At 42.7% G+C, this 17,767-nt stretch overlaps 1 protein-coding gene across 2 annotated transcripts in view; it reads right to left on the reverse strand.

The window, feature by feature from the left end:
• Window positions 1-2,325: 2,325 nt before the first annotated feature.
• LOC124038415 (1-acyl-sn-glycerol-3-phosphate acyltransferase epsilon-like) overlaps window positions 2,326-17,767 on the reverse strand; it is a 56,318-nt gene continuing 40,876 nt past the window's right edge. For both annotated transcript variants that reach the window (XM_046354273.1, XM_046354271.1), the window contains exons 7-8: window positions 5,905-6,028; window positions 2,326-5,430 (exon numbers count right to left, since the gene is read on the reverse strand). In XM_046354273.1, coding sequence (XP_046210229.1) covers window positions 5,286-5,430; window positions 5,905-6,028 — 269 coding nt within the window. In that variant the 3' untranslated portion in view covers window positions 2,326-5,285. The remainder of the gene's footprint in view (window positions 5,431-5,904; window positions 6,029-17,767) is intronic.

The raw sequence follows: 17,767 nt of genomic DNA on the forward strand, positions 1-17,767 counted from the left end.
TTTTCCCCCGGTGATGCGTTTTGCAGACCTCACTATCCTCTCGAGAGCCTTACGGTTGTGGGTGGAGCAGCCCGTCAGGATGCTCTCGATGTGCATCTGTAAAGGTTGAGTGTTTTTGGTGACAAGCCAAATTTCTTCAGCCTCCTGAGGTTGAGGAGGCACTGTTGTGCCTTCTTCACCATGCTGTCTGTGTGGGTGGACCACTTCAGTTTGTCCGTGATGTGTATGCAGAGGAACTTAAAACTTTCCACCTTCTCCACTACTGTCCAGTCGATATGGATAGGGGGGTGCTCCCTCTGCTGTTTCCTGAAGTCCACGATCATCTCCTTTGTTTTGTTGACGTTGAGTGCGAGGTTTTCTTCCTGACACCACACTCTGAGGGCCCTCACCTCCTCCCTGTAGGCCGTCTCATCATTGTTGGTAATCAAGCCTACCACTGTAGTGTCGTCTGCAAACTTGATTCGAGTTGGAGGCGTGCATGGCCACTTAGTCATGGGTGAACAGGAGAGGGCTGCGAACGCCCAGGTGTTGATGATCAGCAGGGTGGAGATGTTGTTTCCTACCCTTACCACCTGAGGGCGGGGCGTCAGAAAGTCCAGGACCCAGTTGCACAGGGCGGGGTCGAGACTTTAATGACGAGTTTGGAGGGTACTATGGTATTAAATGCTGAGCTGTAGTCGATGAACTGCATTATTACATAGGTATTGCTCTTGTCCAGATGGGATAGGGCAGTGTGCAGCGTGATAGCATCGTCTGTGGACCTATTGGGGCAGTAAGCAGATTGGAGTGAGTCTAGGGTGACAGGTAAGGTGCAGGTGATATGATCCTTGACTAGTCTCTCAAAGCACTTCATGATGACGGAAGTGAGTGCTATAGTCGTTTAGCTCAGTTACCTTAGCTTTCTTGGGAACAGGAACAATGGTGGCCCTCTTGAAGCATGTGGGAACAGCAGACAGGGATAGGAATTGATAGAATATGTCCGGAAACACACCAGCCAGCTGGTCTGCACATGCTCTGAGGACGCGGCTAGGGATGCCGTCTGGGCTGGCAGCCTTGCGATGGTTAACACATTTAAATGTTTTACTCGCATTGGCTGAGGTGAAGGAGAGTCCACAGGTTTTGGTAGCTTGCCGTGTCAGTGGCACTGTATTGTCCTCAAAGCGAGCACAGCACAAGGTGAGACCAAAAATGCATTGTATGCCACTGCATAAATTATGTAATATGCCAGAGATATATGTATACTGTCGCTAAGAAAGTAATACTAACTGTATGTTGTGTAGTAAGATGTTACTAGTCCATGTGCCTCACCTTAATAATTTGGTCCATTAACCTTAATTTCACTTACTGTTCTGACTTGGTGGGGACGTAGCCTATAGCTTGTTTTAGAGAAATGTAATCATCGAATATTGTAAGAGCTGTCATTGTCTGCTTATATGCCCCCTTTATTTATCCTACGGTTCCGACTTGGTGTAAAGGGAGAACACTAAGAACGGCCCATGTTCTGAATTCTGTCGCTGTACATTTCAAAAGTGCTAAACAAATAGTTATATTGACTACGTCCGTCCTGGCTCGCTTAATGGCTTAAACAAAATTATGAACTGCCTCTTATCCGCTTGTTGTCCCCTTATTCCATAGTTTGTACATCTCCATTTTCATTAGAAACCACATTTCTTTAAACAAGTCATCCATATCAGCTGTTTAAAAAAAAAAGGCAATAAATGAGGCTGAATTGAACTGTTTCGCTGCCAGATAAGGCTCCGCTGATAGCCAGGTGTAGCAGCGGTAAGATGTTGGGACTGCTTTATGTAGGCAGTTTGTGGACACTGTCAATGTTATAGTGCAATTAATGTATTGTTTAGTGGCTTTGCTGGCATGCATCCCACTTATTTTTTTGCCCCACCAAGATTTACATGCTAAAATCACCACTGCCTATTTGATACATTTGGGTTAACTTGCTCATGTCAAACAACACATACCTTTGTGGAAAGCTAAAAATAACAAGGGGTCGTTTTTTTGAATGATCGGACAGTGAAACCAAAATAAATTGGTAGCTAGCTGGTGAGACTTATTTATTTCCCAATTAATTTGGTGATGAAGCTGAAGCTGGTTTCCCAAGTCGTTCAGACGGTGCTAACTGCTCATACCGGCGGCACGAGCTAGCTAAACAGATGGCTCTGTAGAGCATCTGAAGTCACACACTCAAGACGGCTCAACCAATCACCCAACAGGTACTATGTTGACTGATGAATATTCAGGATATTGACTGCACCCTTCTCGTTCAACCAGTTTTCAACCAACTAAAAAGTAAGAAATTCAATCAAAATTATTTTGAATGTCATTCCTTTATTACTAAAGTCTCAAAAACACAAATGAACACAAGCATGTTTGAATCATCACTGAACAAGTTTATGGTTTCTGATCAGGTTCAGTTATGTGCTATAGGGTAAAGGTGAGTACATAAGGTCGAAGTACATAAGTATGTCTCTTTGGCTGCACTGCATTAACAAGTATTAAAGGTCAGGCATAAGAGCAGCACAATCTTCTGAACGTTTTCAGCAGCACATTAGATAGTTTTAGAGGGACATTGTGAAATTAACATAAAAAAAATAAAATCTATTCAATCAACATGCAAAGATTATAAACTTCAGAGCCTTCAATTTTCATTCCATATTTTTTTTTAGGAATGTTTGAACTGTAGCAATGGCAGCGGTAGAAGTCCCAGTACTACAACATTTTCAGCAATACAGTCTATCCATGTACATATCAGAAAATAAACACATTTGACAATTTTAAAGAAAATACCTGAATTTCAAAGTAGACTTGAAACAAACTTCAAAGTGAACAATATACCATTGGAACCGAGCTGAATAGTAACATTTGTGATTCTGAACTTTTTATACAAAGCCATTTGTTAGACATTTCGAACAGCACTGCATGTGGGTGCGTTTGATAGCCAGGATTTATTTTTTGACCAGTGATATACAAAAGCATGATACATTATCATGCTGACAAGTAATACCAGAATAAAATAGAGACTTGAAGCTTTATGCCAGTGTATGAAAAAGACATGGACATAAAAATAAAAAAAACTCCTCTTAGCTTGATGAAACACCAAGAGGTACTTTATTTACCATAAAACATTTCAAATATTAAAACATTACTTTAGAAATTCCACAAGTTTCTCAAAATCAAGTGCTTTAAAACAAAAATATTCCAGCATATACTACTGCCCACTAAAAGCTCATGAACTGTGGCACTGCAGTCTAAGGCACTGCGTCACTAAAGACCCTAGTTCAATTCCAGGGTGTATCACAACCAGTCGTGATTGAGAGTCCCATAGAGCAGCGCACAATTGGCCCAGTGTCACCCAGGTAGGCCATTAATGTAAATAAGAATGGTTTCTTAACTGACTTGCCTAGGTAAATAAAGGTTAAATAAAATAAACTAAAAAAACTGAAGAAAGACTAATAAACTGTGGTGTGCAGAACAGTTCAAGTGCTGTCCAGTAGAGGGAGTCCCAGTGCAGTCATTACTTGCTGTCCTCAGTAGAAGTGAAGCCAAGGACTGACTAACTCCTACAGAAGGTGGACAATTGGCACAATAGTTTCTACAATAATTGTTTTATTATTTACAATCAGCTTGTTTGCTTTTTAAAAATCAAATTGACAGAATTAAACAAATTGAATGAAGTAACGTTTTAACTGTTTTATCGTTACACATTGTTATTAAAGGAAGGATAAGTAAGCGAGGCCTTGGCGTGGCAGTTGCTATTACCACTGCCTAATTAAATCCTTATCGGAAGAGTCCTTTAATTAATAAGCTAAGAATAGAGTCATGTAAAGTGACAGTGGAAAAAGTAATGTTTATATTATGAAAAACAATGGGCATAGTATTTTTTTGTTATAGTGATGCATATTATGCAGTTGGCTTTGTATACAAAGAAATATTAATTCTATATAGGGATCCTCTACAGTTGGCCTTCTCAATACATAGCTATCCATACCCCTTGTGTAATCTATAACATGGCATAAAGGCAGTGTACACAAAATTTCCTCTGAATAACAAGCTGTACCAACAGAATTAGTTTTAGAAAATCTAATGAAAATGTAGTACACTCTTTTGTAGTAAACTACAAAAGACAATACAATATTGGTTCTTCAGGTAGAGCAGACAGGACATTGACCTGATTGCAGACGTGTTGCTCCACCTAAAATACCTATTCGATACCCCTGCACTTGTATGTAGTTTGGCAACAATTTGTGGAACTTTTGCAACAAAAAGTAAAAAACACAGCAGACACCTTGGAACCTGGCATTAAAAAAAGAGAACATTAAACATGTATGGCTAAGTAACCATCACTAAAGACCTAAACCCTACATCACCCTCATGAACATATCAATCAATTGGATAAACACTAATCACTCTTTTTTTGAACGAGTACTGAATATTAAATCTGTTCTCTAATGCTGGGTTCACATGCTTCTTAGAATAGTAAACTCGAAGCCAGCTTACTGGGAAGATCAGACTCAGAGTATGATATATGTTATTGTTACATGTGAACTCCCCACTCCTATTTACTACTTGGAAACTCAAAGAACGTTTTTGGATGTTGTAAACTCAGTTCTGAACATTCTGGGAGCTTCTCTGTCCCGAGATGTCAATAATTCCAAGAGCACATGAGCGCAGCATTACATCTCAAACAGAGAGCTGAACTCTTAACTCTAGTCAACTAATGAAAGATTACATCATGTTGAAAAGGGATGCTGGACACTGGACATGCAAATGTACAGAATTGGCTACATTTATTATATAACAGACCTAAAGGGTTTAGGGAAGAAATCTATCGAGTCATACTTTATGGCTGAGATAAAGGGGGAAATTCAAGAAAGAAATATGCCTCATTTCAACATCCCCCATTTATATTTTTCTCACCTTATCTGGATGCAAGTTCTGATGCACACAACAATAGAGCAAGAAACAAGCAGCACAAGAAACAAAACTGCTTCTCTCTCCCAATCTCTCTTACAGCTGTTTAGTTAGGAAATGAGCCATACATTTGGACAGAATTGTAGAAGCCCATAAACCTTAACAGCAACAAGTGCTTTGTTTGAAGAAAAAAACCCACACTCACCTGCTTGATGGGTGAGTGAAAGGGCAAGGTCTTTCCATACCCAGAGCAAATGGCATGATGACCACCACAAGCTTCCTATGGACTAACATTCACCCAGAGCCATCCCAACAGAGTCCCATACACCCAGGTTCGGACATAGAGTTTCCTGCCAGACTCAGTCATCAGCATTGGCAGTGTTAGCCCCCCAAAATAGCAGCGATGGCAACGTCTTCATAATACTCAGATGGGACCTTTGACCTTCTCCAGGGAATTTGCCTTTTTTGTCTGGATCCTCAGACTCATAGAAAGCAGTCAACATCCTGTGGATAAAGAGAAGGTTCATTTTAGAGTTAACACATATCCCCAGTTTGTGTATAAAATTAGCCAATCATACCAATTGATAACTGTAATTGTCAGTTCTAGGTTTGCAAATATTCACTAATTCCGAGATCTTCCAGAAATTATGGTTGAAAAATTCACGGCATCAAATGAGAATAACCAAGAAGTCCTGACTCCTCCAATCGGATTTTCCCATAAACCTGGATATTCTGTGCACAGTTGTATTGTGTAGTCAGGGCACTCATATGATTGAATGAGCAATCAAAACAGAACAGCTATAACATCCTAAAAATTAACATTGCAGTCCACCATTTGAAGTGGTGGCAACAGTTCTGATTCATTTTCCTAACATGAACTGAACCTTGGCCTACACGTGGAAATTGTGTATAGCAGGTTGGTCAGTGTCGTAATGTCAGACAGGGTTAGAGAGAGGGGGTAAGTATGAGGATACCCACTGGTCCTTGATCTCAAATCGCTTGTGCAGCCACCCACGGAAAAACACAGACTCCAGAGGAATTTCCTTCATGTCCACACGTTCAAAGTGGATGTGAACTCTGGGAGATTCCTTACACAGGAATTCTATCAAACAGAGAAAACATGAATGAGAGACAGAACAACACGAGGAAGAGCATAGGAGCCGAAGGCCACGTAGTCAGCCATCAAATCAAAAGTGTGTTCAACAGGTTGTTTATGAGGCACCATGTAGGTTCAGAAGATTATGGATGTGACCCTAAATTCTTCCATCCTCCAACTCCAAATTAGGGAATTAAGCGACTACAATTTGCACTCAGGTGGTTTCCCCCATAATTTCCAAAACACTATAATCTGATCATAATTTGAATGCCCAGTTTAAGAAACTATAGAATCCTCAAGAGCCCTGCCTGCTGTGTTTTTTATAGGCCACTGCTATCTTGATTTCCTTGCGTTTTTTCTAATCTCAGGTCTGCTCCTCCCTCCTCTTTTCTGAGCAGAGCAGGCAAGCCCGTTGCCCTAGCAATTCCAGACTCTACACAGTGTGTACACATGCTGTACACATGCTGCTCCAGGGCCAGTACAGTTCTTCCGTCAAACAAGCATGCATCAACATTTTGTTAATTTGCACAATGTCTCTTGTTCACATTCACTTGTGAAGGTAGCTCCTACCTACACTACAGTTCAAAAGTTTGGGGTCACTTAGAAATGTCCTTGTTTTTGATAGAGAATCAACTCTTTTGTCCATTAAAATAACATCAAATTGATCAGAAATACAGTGTAGACATTGTTAATGTTGTAAATGACTATTGTATCTGGAGTACTTCTCCTGTCCTATTCGGTGTCCTGTGTAAATCTAAGTGTGCGTTCTCTAATTCTCTCCTTCTCTCTTTCTTTCTTTCTCTCTCTCGGAGGACCTGAGCCCTAGAACCATGCCCCAGGACTACCTGACATGATGACTCCTTGCTGTCCCCAGTCCACCTGGCCATGCTGCTGCTCCAGTTTCAACTGGCCTGGGCCCTAGGACCATGTCCCAGGACTACCTGACATGAGGACTCCTTGCTGTCCCCAGTCCACCTGGCCATGCTCCTGCTCCAGTTTCAACTGTTCTGCCTTACTATTATTCAACCATGCTGGTCATTTATGAACATTTGAACATCTTGGCCACGTTCTGTTATAATCTCCACCCGGCACAGCCGGAAGAGGACTGGCCACCCCACATATGCTCTCTCTAATTCTCTCTTTCTTTCTCTCTCTCGGAGGACCTGAGCCCTAGGACCGTGCCCCAGGACTACCTGACATGATGGCTCCTTGCTGTCCTCAGTCCACCTGACTGTGCTGCTGCTCCAGTTTCAACTGTTCTGCCTTATTATTATTTGACCATGCTGGTCATTTATGAACATTTGAACATCTTGGTCATGTTCTGTTATAATCTCTACCCGGCACAGCCAGAAGAGGACTGGCCACCCCACATAGCCCGGTTCCTCTCTAGGTTTCTTCCTAGGTTTTGGCCTTTCTAGGGAGTTTTTCCTAGCCACCGTGCTTTTACACCTGCATTGTTTGCTGTTTGGGGTTTTAGGCTGGGTTTCTGTACAGCACTTTGAGATATCAGCTGACGTACGAAGGGCTATATAAATAAATTTGATTTGATTTGATTAGCTGGAAACAGCAGATTTTTGGAATTTATACATAAGCGTACAGAGGCCCATTACCAGCAACCATCACCCCTATGTTCCAATGGCACGTTGTGTTAGCTAATCCAAGTTTATCATTTTAGAAGGCTAATTGATCATTAGAAAACCCTTTTACAATTATGTTAACACAGCTGAAAATGGTTGTGCTGATTAAGGAAGCAATAAAACTGGCCTTCTTCCCAGGTGGCGCAGTGGTCTAAGGCACTGCATTGCAGTGGTAACTGTGCCACCAGAGATTCTGGGTTTGAATCCAGGCTCTGCCGCAGCCGACCGGGAGGCTCATGGGGCGACGCACAATTGGCCCAGGGTTAGGGAGGGTTTGGCCGGCAGGGATATCCTCGTCTCATCGCCCACTAGCGACTCCTGTGGCGGACCGGGCGCAGTGCACGCTGACCAGGTCGCTAGGTATAGTGTTTCCTCCGACACATTGGTGCAGCTGGCTTCCGGGTTGGATGTGCGCTGTGTCAAGAAGCAGTGCAGCTTGGTTGGGTTGCATTTCGGAGGACGCATGGCTCTCGACCTTCGCCTCTCCCAAGTCCGTACAGGAGTTGCAGCGATGAGACAAGACAGTAACTAATTGGATACCACGAAATTGAAAAAAAAAAAATGTTAACCCCTTTAACTGGCCTTTAGACTAGTTGAGTATCTGGAGCACCAGTTCGAATACAGGCTCAAAATGTCCAGAAACAAATAACTTTCTTCTGAAACTATTATTTTTGAGAAATGAAGGCTATTCCATGCAAGAAATTGCCAAGAAACTGAAGATCTCATACAACGCTGTGTAATTACTCCCCTTCACAGAACAATGCAAACTGGCTCTAACCAGAATAGAAAGAGGAGTGGGAGACCCCGGTGCACAACCGAGCAAGAGGACAAATACATTAGTGTCTAGTTTGAGAAACAGACGCCTCTCCAAGTCCTCAACTGGTAGCTTCATTAAATAGTACCCGCAAAACACCAAACGTCAACAGTGAATAGGTGACTGTCGGGATGCTGGAGTCCTCTGTCCAGTGTTTGTGTTCTTTTGTCCATCTTAATTATTTTCTTTTTATTGGTCTGTTATTTTCTGTGCAACCCTGCCTAGAAGGCCAGCATCTCGGGGTCGCCTCTTCACTGTTGACGTTGAGACTGAGCCGATGCCAGATGGTGAGGAAAGGCATCACCTTCGCCACGCTGACCCTCAACACAGGGGTGTGTGCTTAGCCCCCTCCTGTACACCCTGTTCACCCACAACTACGTGGCTGCGCACAACTTCAACACCACCATCAAGTTTGCTGACGACTCGATGGTGGTAGGCCTGATCACCAACAAACCTGCTGTTTTAGTCTCTCTACCTCTCTCCACTTCTGAATGCTTGGCTATGAAAAGCCAACGGACATTTTCTGTATAAAGCACTCTTACATCTGCAGATTTAAAAAGGGCTTCATAAATACATTTGAACATGGCTGCAGTGGAGCAGGTCAAAAGCTTCAAGTTCAAATCACAAAAAACTTCAAATGGTCAAAACACACAAGATCGCGCCTCTTCCCCCTCAGGAGGTTGAAAAAGTTTGGCATGGATTCTCAAATCCTCAAAAAGTTCTACAGCTGTACCATTGAGAGCATCTTGACAGGGTGCATCACTGCCTGGTATGGCAATAGCACCGCCCTCGATTGCATGGTTCTACAGAGGATAGTACGGACAGCCTAGTATATCACTTGGGCCGAGCTCCTTGCAATCCAGGACATCAATATCAGGCGATGTGAAAGGAAGGCTTGGAAAATCGTTAACTCCAACCCCAACCCATAGACTATTCTCTCTGCTTCCACATGGCAAGCGGTACCGTTACATCAAGTCTGGCACCAACAGGCTCTTGAACAGCTTACATACCCAAGGACTAAGACTGAAAAATAGCTACACAGTTAACCTTGGATCTTTATTGACCTTTTAGTATTGCACACTCACAGGACCCGACACACACCATCATCTCTTCACTCACACATAATATGCACATACTTTTATACTGACTCTCCACACACGCACACCTACAAGCTGCTGTTACTCTGTTTATCTTATATCCCGATGCCTAGTCACCTTACCCCTATACATATCTACCTCCATCACTCCAGTATCACTGCACAATGTAAATATGGTATTGGAACTGACCCTGTATATACAATTGAAGTCGGAAGTTTACATACACTGTAGCCAAATACATTTAAACTCAGTTTTTCACAATTCCTGACATTTAATCCAAGTAAAAATTCCCTGTTTTAGGTCAGTTAGGATGACCACTTTATTTTAAGAATGGGAAATGTCAGAATAATAGTAGAGTGATTTATTTCAGCTTTTATTTCTTTCATCACATTCCCAGTGGGTCAGAAGTTTACATACACTCAATTGGTATTTGGTAGCATTGCCTTTAAATTGTTTAACTTGGGTCAAACGTTTTAGGTAGCCTTCCACAAGCTTCCCACAATAAGGGGTGAATTTTGGCCCATTCCTCCTAAGAGCTGGTGTATAACAGAGTCAGGATTGTAGGCCCCCTTGCTCGCACACGCTAATTCAGTTCTGATCACAAATTCTCTATGATCGAGGTCAGGGCTTTGTGATTGCCACTCTAAAACCATGACTTTGTCCTCAAGCCATTTTGCCACAACTTTGGAAGTATGTGTGGGGTCATTGTTCATTTGGAAGACCCATTTGCGACCAAGCTTTAACTTCATGACTGATGTATGGAGATGATGTGGATATATTGAAGCAACATTTCCTCATGATGCCATCTATTTTGTGAAGTGCACCAGTACCTCCTGCAGCACATCAGAATCTTCTAAAGCCATAACATCAGTTTCAGGAATTTTCCAAGCTGTTTAAAGGCAGTCAACTTAGTGTATGTATACTTCTGACCCACTGGAATTGTGATACAGTGAATTACATGTGAAATAATCTGTCTGTAAACAATTGTTGGAAAAATTACTTGTCAAGCTAGAAGTAGATGTCCTAAAAGAATTGCCAAAACCATAGTTTGTTAACAAGGAATTTGTGGAGTGGTTGAAAAATTAGTTTTAATGACTCCAACCTAAGTGCATGTAAACTTCCTAGGGTAGCCTAGTGGTTAGAGCGTTGGACTAGTAACAGAAAGGTTGCAAGTTCAAATCCTCGAGCTGACAAGGTACAAATCTGTAGTTCTGCTCCTGAACAGGCAGTTAACCCACTGTTCCTAGGCAGTCATTGAAAATAAGAATTTGTTCTTAACTGACTTGCCTAGTAAAATGTGTGTATACATACAGTACCAGTCAAAAGTTGGCACCTAGTCATTCCAGTTTTTTAATACTATTTTCTACATTGTAGAATAGTGAATACATCAAAACTATGAAATAAATATGGTATCATGTACTAACCAAAAAAAGTGTTAAATCAAAATACATTTGATAAGTGAGATTCTTCAAAGTAGCCACCCTTTGCCTCGATGGCAGCTTTGAACACTTAGTAAATAGTCAAAATAAATTAAAACCCTTGAATAATTAAGTGTCCAAACTCTTGACTGGTACTGTATATAAATACATAAAATGCTGCCGGCTGTTTCCTGATTTCGACAGGCTGAGAAATGCTGCCTGCCAGTCTGTCTCATCCTGACATGTTCATTACATTACAGCGGGAGATCGAATTTGAATACTGAAACAATCTTGCAAATGTTAGAGGCAGACAGCAAGGTTTATTTTAACCGCCGCTGTTGAAAACTAAATATTAGTCTAAACGAAATGTGAGATGATGTCTAGATGCTTTTTACAGTGGAGATCAAGTTAATAAATAATAAGGCTGGGTTTCTGAACAGCACTTTGTGACATCAGCTGATGTAAGAAGGGCTTTATAAATACAATTGCCTGGCTGGACTGATGAGCCAGTGGATTGCAAAGTCAGATGAGGTAAATAGGCATTTTAATTCCCAAGTTCTCTCACGTCACCCCGCTCCTCCGCTCTCTCCACTGGCTTCCAGTTGAAGCTCGCATCCGCTACAAGACCATGGTGCTTGCCTACGGAGCTGTGAGGGGAACGGCACCTCAGTACCTCCAGGCTCTGATCAGGCCCTACACCCAAACAAGGGCACTGCGTTCATCCACCTCTGGCCTGCTCGCCTCCCTACCACTGAGGAAGTACAGTTCCCGCTCAGCCCAGTCAAAACTGTTCGCTGCTCTGGCTCCCCAATGGTGGAACAAACTCCCTCAAGACGCCAGGACAGCGGAGTCAATCACCACCTTCCGGAGACACCTGAAACCCCACCTCTTTAAGGAATACTTAGGATAGGATAAAGTAATCCTTCTCACCCCCCCCCCCCCTTAAAATATTTAGATGCACTATTGTAAAGTGGCTGTTCCACTGGATGTCATAAGGTGAATGCACCAATTTGTAAGTCGCTCTGGATAAGAGCGTCTGCTAAATGACTTAAATGTAATGTAAATGTAATGCCGTAGATTTAGCTGGTGGTAACTTGTGGAATAAACACGGGCTGGAATGTGGTTTTAACCAATCAGCATTCAGGATCAGAACCACCTTTATAAAAGAGTAAAAACACCAGGAAATCTGCTCCAAGTGATTTTAATTTAAGAAATCTGTTCAAGTATTCCCATACATAATATAAAGAAAAGTTAACGTATACAAATGTAAGCAAGGTTTGAAATTATTGTGTTAGTCAAATATATGTTTGGGCTTCTTGGTCAATTTTCAGTCTACAGGAGAGAAATGGTGAGGATACAGCACAAAATCCCAGCGGATGGTGGCTGTATTACATACAGTCAGCAGTTCCTGTCAGTGTCTTGATGGCGATGTATTGGACGTGTCATTTCTTGGTAGAAGAGGTTACTGAAATTCTTCTTGATTATACATTGTTTAAAAGCTAACAGTAGTGGGTAAGTGCTCAACATATATAATCAGTAACCTATAACGACCATTATCACAAGCGCTGTTTGGCAAAATGGTAACGCATTTGAATCGCAGCCATGATTCATTAAATCTCATTCTAACCAAACACAGGGCATGCTAAATATAAATACATTATGATTTAGTTTCAGTATCAGAATTTCTTTTATGATTTTGTTTGCAGTGCATACACTCTGGCAGCTAACCGCCAGTTCACCCTATGAACACAAGGGAGAATTGGACGAGGTGAATGGCGTGCCATCCCTGCGCATGCCGTCTCTTCCATAAAGCGCAAGTGGCATTTATATAGGGTTTGAGTTTGAATAAAACCAGTTCATTTAGTAAATCTACCCTGCTGTAATGTTTAAGACATGTAATCACTCAAATTATTCCTATTTCTTCAGCCCCATTCCTCAGCTTTTTACCGAAAGAGGAGCAGGAAGAACACTTTGTTATTATTTCAACTGCTGATTGCCGCTTTAAGAAGTTAAATTGTAGATTAAATATGTTACAGATACTATAAAAATGTCACATCACTCACACAGTTAGTGAATACACAGCATAGCAAATATTTAAAAAATCCCTTTATACATCAAAATAATAACCAGTGGTTATGGAGTTAATTTGTACAGCCTGGCACTATACAGTTCATATTTGAATTACTACATGTTGTTGCCAACTTCATGGTCTGCACCTAACCTCACTCCGACTCAATACCACAGACCAGGGGTTCTTAAACTTTTTCAGCCTGGGAGAAAAATTAGAAACTCTGATTTTTCCTGGGACCCAAGCCTCGGAAACTATATGTAAATGCATTCCCTTATGGCTAAAACAAATGCAATATAGACAAAAACAAATAACAATGAAATGAAAACAACCATTTATATTGGTATTTTTACCCAATAAACTCTAAACAGGGCTCCCGGCAGCCGAGCGGAAATGGAGGAAAACTCGCCTCCCTGCGGACCTGGCATCCTTTCACTCCCTCCTCTCTACATTTTCCTCCTCTGTCTCTGCTGCTAAAGCCATTTTCTACCACTCTAAATTCCAAGCATCTGCCTCTAACCCTAGGAAGCTCTTTGCCACCTTCTCCTCCCTCCTGAATCCTCCTCCCCCCCCCCCTCTCTGCAGATGACTTCGTCAACCATTTTGAAAAGAAGGTCGACGACATCCGATCCTCGTTTGCTAAGTCAAACGGCACCGCTGGTTCTGCTCACACTGCCCCACCCTGTGCTCTGACCTCTTTCTCCCCTCTCTCTCCAGATGAAATCTCGTGTCTTGTGATGGCCGGCCGCCCAACAACCTGCCCGCTTGACCCTATCCCCTCCCCTCTTCTCCAGACCATTTCCGGAGACCTTCTCCCTTACCTCACCTCGCTCATCAACTCATCCCTGACCGCTGGCTACGTCCCTTCTGTCTTCAAGAGAGCGAGAGTTGCACCCCTTCTGAAAAAACCTACACTCGATCCCTCCGATGTCAACAACTACAGACCAGTATCCCTTCTTTCTTTTCTCTCCAAAAATCTTGAACGTGCCGTCCTTGGCCAGCTCTCCCGCTATCTCTCTCTGAATGACCTTCTTGATCCAAATCAGTCAGGTTTCAAGACTAGTCATTCAACTGAGACTGCTCTTCTCTGTATCACGGAGGCGCTCCGCACTGCTAAAGCTAACTCTCTCTCCTCTGCTCTCATCCTTCTAGACCTATCGGCTGCCTTCGATACTGTGAACCATCAGATCCTCCTCTCCACCCTCTCCGAGTTGGGCATCTCCGGCGCGGCCCACGCTTGGATTGCGTCCTACCTGACAGGTCGCTCCTACCAGGTGGCGTGGCGAGAATCTGTCTCCTCACCACGCGCTCTCACCACTGGTGTCCCCCAGGGCTCTGTTCTAGGCCCTCTCCTATTCTCGCTATACACCAAGTCACTTGGCTCTGTCATAACCTCACATGGTCTCTCTTATCATTGCTATGCAGACGACACACAATTAATCTTCTCCTTTCCCCCTTCTGATGACCAGGTGGCGAATCGCATCTCTGCATGTCTGGCAGACATATCAGTGTGGATGACGGATCACCACCTCAAGCTGAACCTCGGCAAGACGGAGCTGCTCTTCTTCCCGGGGAAGGACTGCCCGTTCCATGATCTCGCCATCACGGTTGACAACTCCATTGTGTCCTCCTCCCAGAGCGCTAAGAACCTTGGCGTGATCCTGGACAACACCCTGTCGTTCTCAACTAACATCAAGGCGGTGGCCCGTTCCTGCAGGTTCATGCTCTACAACATCCGCAGAGTACGACCCTGCCTCACACAGGAAGCGGCACAGGTCCTAATCCAGGCACTTGTCATCTCCCGTCTGGATTACTGCAACTCGCTGTTGGCTGGGCTCCCTGCCTGTGCCATTAAACCCCTACAACTCATCCAGAACTCCGCAGCCTGTCTGGTGTTCAACCTTCCCAAGTTCTCTCACGTCACCCCGCTCCTCCGCTCTCTCCACTGGCTTCCAGTTGAAGCTCGCATCCGTTACAAGACCATGGTGCTTGCCTACGGAGCTGTGAGGGGAACGGCACCTCAGTACCTCCAGGCTCTGATCAGGCCCTACACCCAAACAAGGGCACTGCGTTCATCCACCTCTGGCCTGCTCGCCTCCCTACCACTGAGGAAGTACAGTTCCCGCTCAGCCCAGTCAAAACTGTTCGCTGCTCTGGCCCCCCAATGGTGGAACAAACTCCATCACGACGCCAGGACAGGAGTCAATCACCACCTTCCGGAGACACCTGAAACCCCACCTCTTTAAGGAATACCTAGGATAGGATAAGCAATCCTTCTCACCCCCCCCCCCCTGTAAGATTTAGATGCACTATTGTAAAGTGACTGTTCTACTGGATGTCATAAGGTGAATGCACCAATTTGTAAGTCGCTCTGGATAAGAGCGTCTGCTAAATGACTTAAATGTAAATGTTCCTTTTAACATGAGTCTTCAATATTCCCAGGTAAGAAGTTTTAGATTGTAGTTATTATTAGGACTATTTCCCTCTATACCATTTGTATTTCATATACCTTTGACTATTGGATGTTCTTATAGGCACTTTAGTATTGCCAGTGTAACAGTATAGCTTCCGTCCCTTTCCTCGCTCCTCCCTGGCCTCGAACCAGCAACACAACGACAACAGCCACCATCGAAGCAGCGTTACCCATGCAGAGCAAGGGGAACAACTACTAGAAGGCTCAGAGCGAGTGATGTTTGAAACGCTATTAGCGAGCGCTAACTAGCTAGCCATTTCACTTCGGTTACACCAGCCTCATCTCGGGAGTTGATAGGCTTAAAGTGATAAACAGCGCGATGCTTGACGCAAAACGAAGAGCTGCTGGCAAAACGCACAAAAGTGCTGTTTGAATGAATGTTTAAGGAACCTGCTTCTGCCTACCACCGCTCAGTCAGATACTGGTTTGCTCAGTCAGATTATATGCAATGCAGGACATGCCAGATAATATCTAGTAATATCAACCATGTGAAGTTAACTAGTGATTATGATTGTTTTTTCTAAGATAAGTTTAATGCTAGCTAGCAACTTACCTTGGCTTATTGCATTCGCGTAACAGGCAGTCAGTCTCCTTGTGGAGTGCAATGAGAAAGAGGCAGGTTGCTATTGCGTTGGACTAGTTAACTGTAAGGTTGCAAGATTGGATCCCGAGCTGACCCACCGTTCCTAGGCCGTCATTGTAAATAAGTGTGTTCTAAACTGACTTGCCTAGTTAAATAAAAAATGGTATAATTATTATTCTTTTTTTATATATATATATATATAAAAAAAATTGGCGGCCCAAAAACCGGTTTTCGATTGTTATGAAAACTTCAAAATCGGCCCTAAGTTAATCAGCTATTCTGATTAATTGGTCGACCTCTCATTTAAGCCTCCATATATCCACTACCTCCAATATATCCATGATGTTCATGATTTCCTGAAGTGCCCGAGGGTGATAGTTTGTAGTGCGATTTCTTTTACGGTCCATAGGTGTTTAAAACCATCTTTAAAATCTCCCACTATAATAATAGTCTAGAGCGGCTTGTAGAGTTGATAAATTCTTATATTTTCAAAGAAGCTTGGATCATTATTTGGACCTTATATTTGTCCAATAACATATTTAAAATAATCCATCTACCTTGATGATCTGTTTGGACAATAGAATCGAAACTTATGTTTGTAAACGTACCATTAAAAAGTAACATGATGATTGAGTGTCTATATAGCTGTACCATATTTGCATTGCTACTAAGTAAACCTCCAATTGGTCCCCACTAATTCCACCAGCTCATCCCGAGTTGGGTTGTCATCCCAATGTCCGGCAGACCTCCGCCAACCCCCCGGATCCATCCTTCGAAAAGAGCACACAGTGCCACCCATAGAAAAGAATCAGATCAAGCGCCAAATGCATTTCAATCACCCTCACTTCGATTTGTATTTTTTAATAGCCATTAAAAAATTATATTTATATTTTTAAATCCTGCATCTTATTTTTCATAATTAGCTATTAATATTTGTAGTAACGTGGGCAATTTATGCAAAGGATTTCTCACCAGTTTCGCCATTACCAAAATTACATTATGGCAAACAATTATTGTGAATCATCCTACATGGCCCCGAACATATTTTTTTCCCTCACCACAGTTCTGGGATACCTACACACTCAACCATAGACTCAGATTATCAACAGTTGCACCATCCCAGAGCCAACTCAAGAAAGGTCTTGATTTACAAATGCATATACAGTTGCAGCTGTATGAGAAGGCTTGTAAAACTGCGCAAAAGAAAATGGGCAGAAACGGGGAGATTTGATTAACCATTGTCACATCCTCGATGGAGGTCAGATATACCCCCGTGTCGTGTCGTTTTATACATTTCTTTAGTTGAGAGACTCATTAAATCAAACTTTATTGGTCACATGCGCCAAATGCAAAAAGTATAGACATTACCGTGAAATGCTTACTTACAAGCCCTTAACCAACAGTGCAGTTCAAGAAGAGTTAAGAAAATATTTACCAAATGAACTAAAGTAAGAAATAATAAAACAAATAAAACATAATAACGAGGCTATATACAGGGGGTACCGGTACCAAGTCAGTGTGCGGTGGGGTGGGGGGGGGTACAGGTTAGAGGTAATTTGTACAGTCGTGGCAAAAGGTTGAGGATGACAAATATTATTTTTCACAAAATTTGCTGTACCATGATATACTCCAGAATGTTATGAAGAGTGATCAGA

This window comes from Oncorhynchus gorbuscha, linkage group LG06 (assembly GCF_021184085.1).
Source record: "Oncorhynchus gorbuscha isolate QuinsamMale2020 ecotype Even-year linkage group LG06, OgorEven_v1.0, whole genome shotgun sequence".
Lineage (NCBI taxonomy): Eukaryota > Metazoa > Chordata > Actinopteri > Salmoniformes > Salmonidae > Oncorhynchus > Oncorhynchus gorbuscha.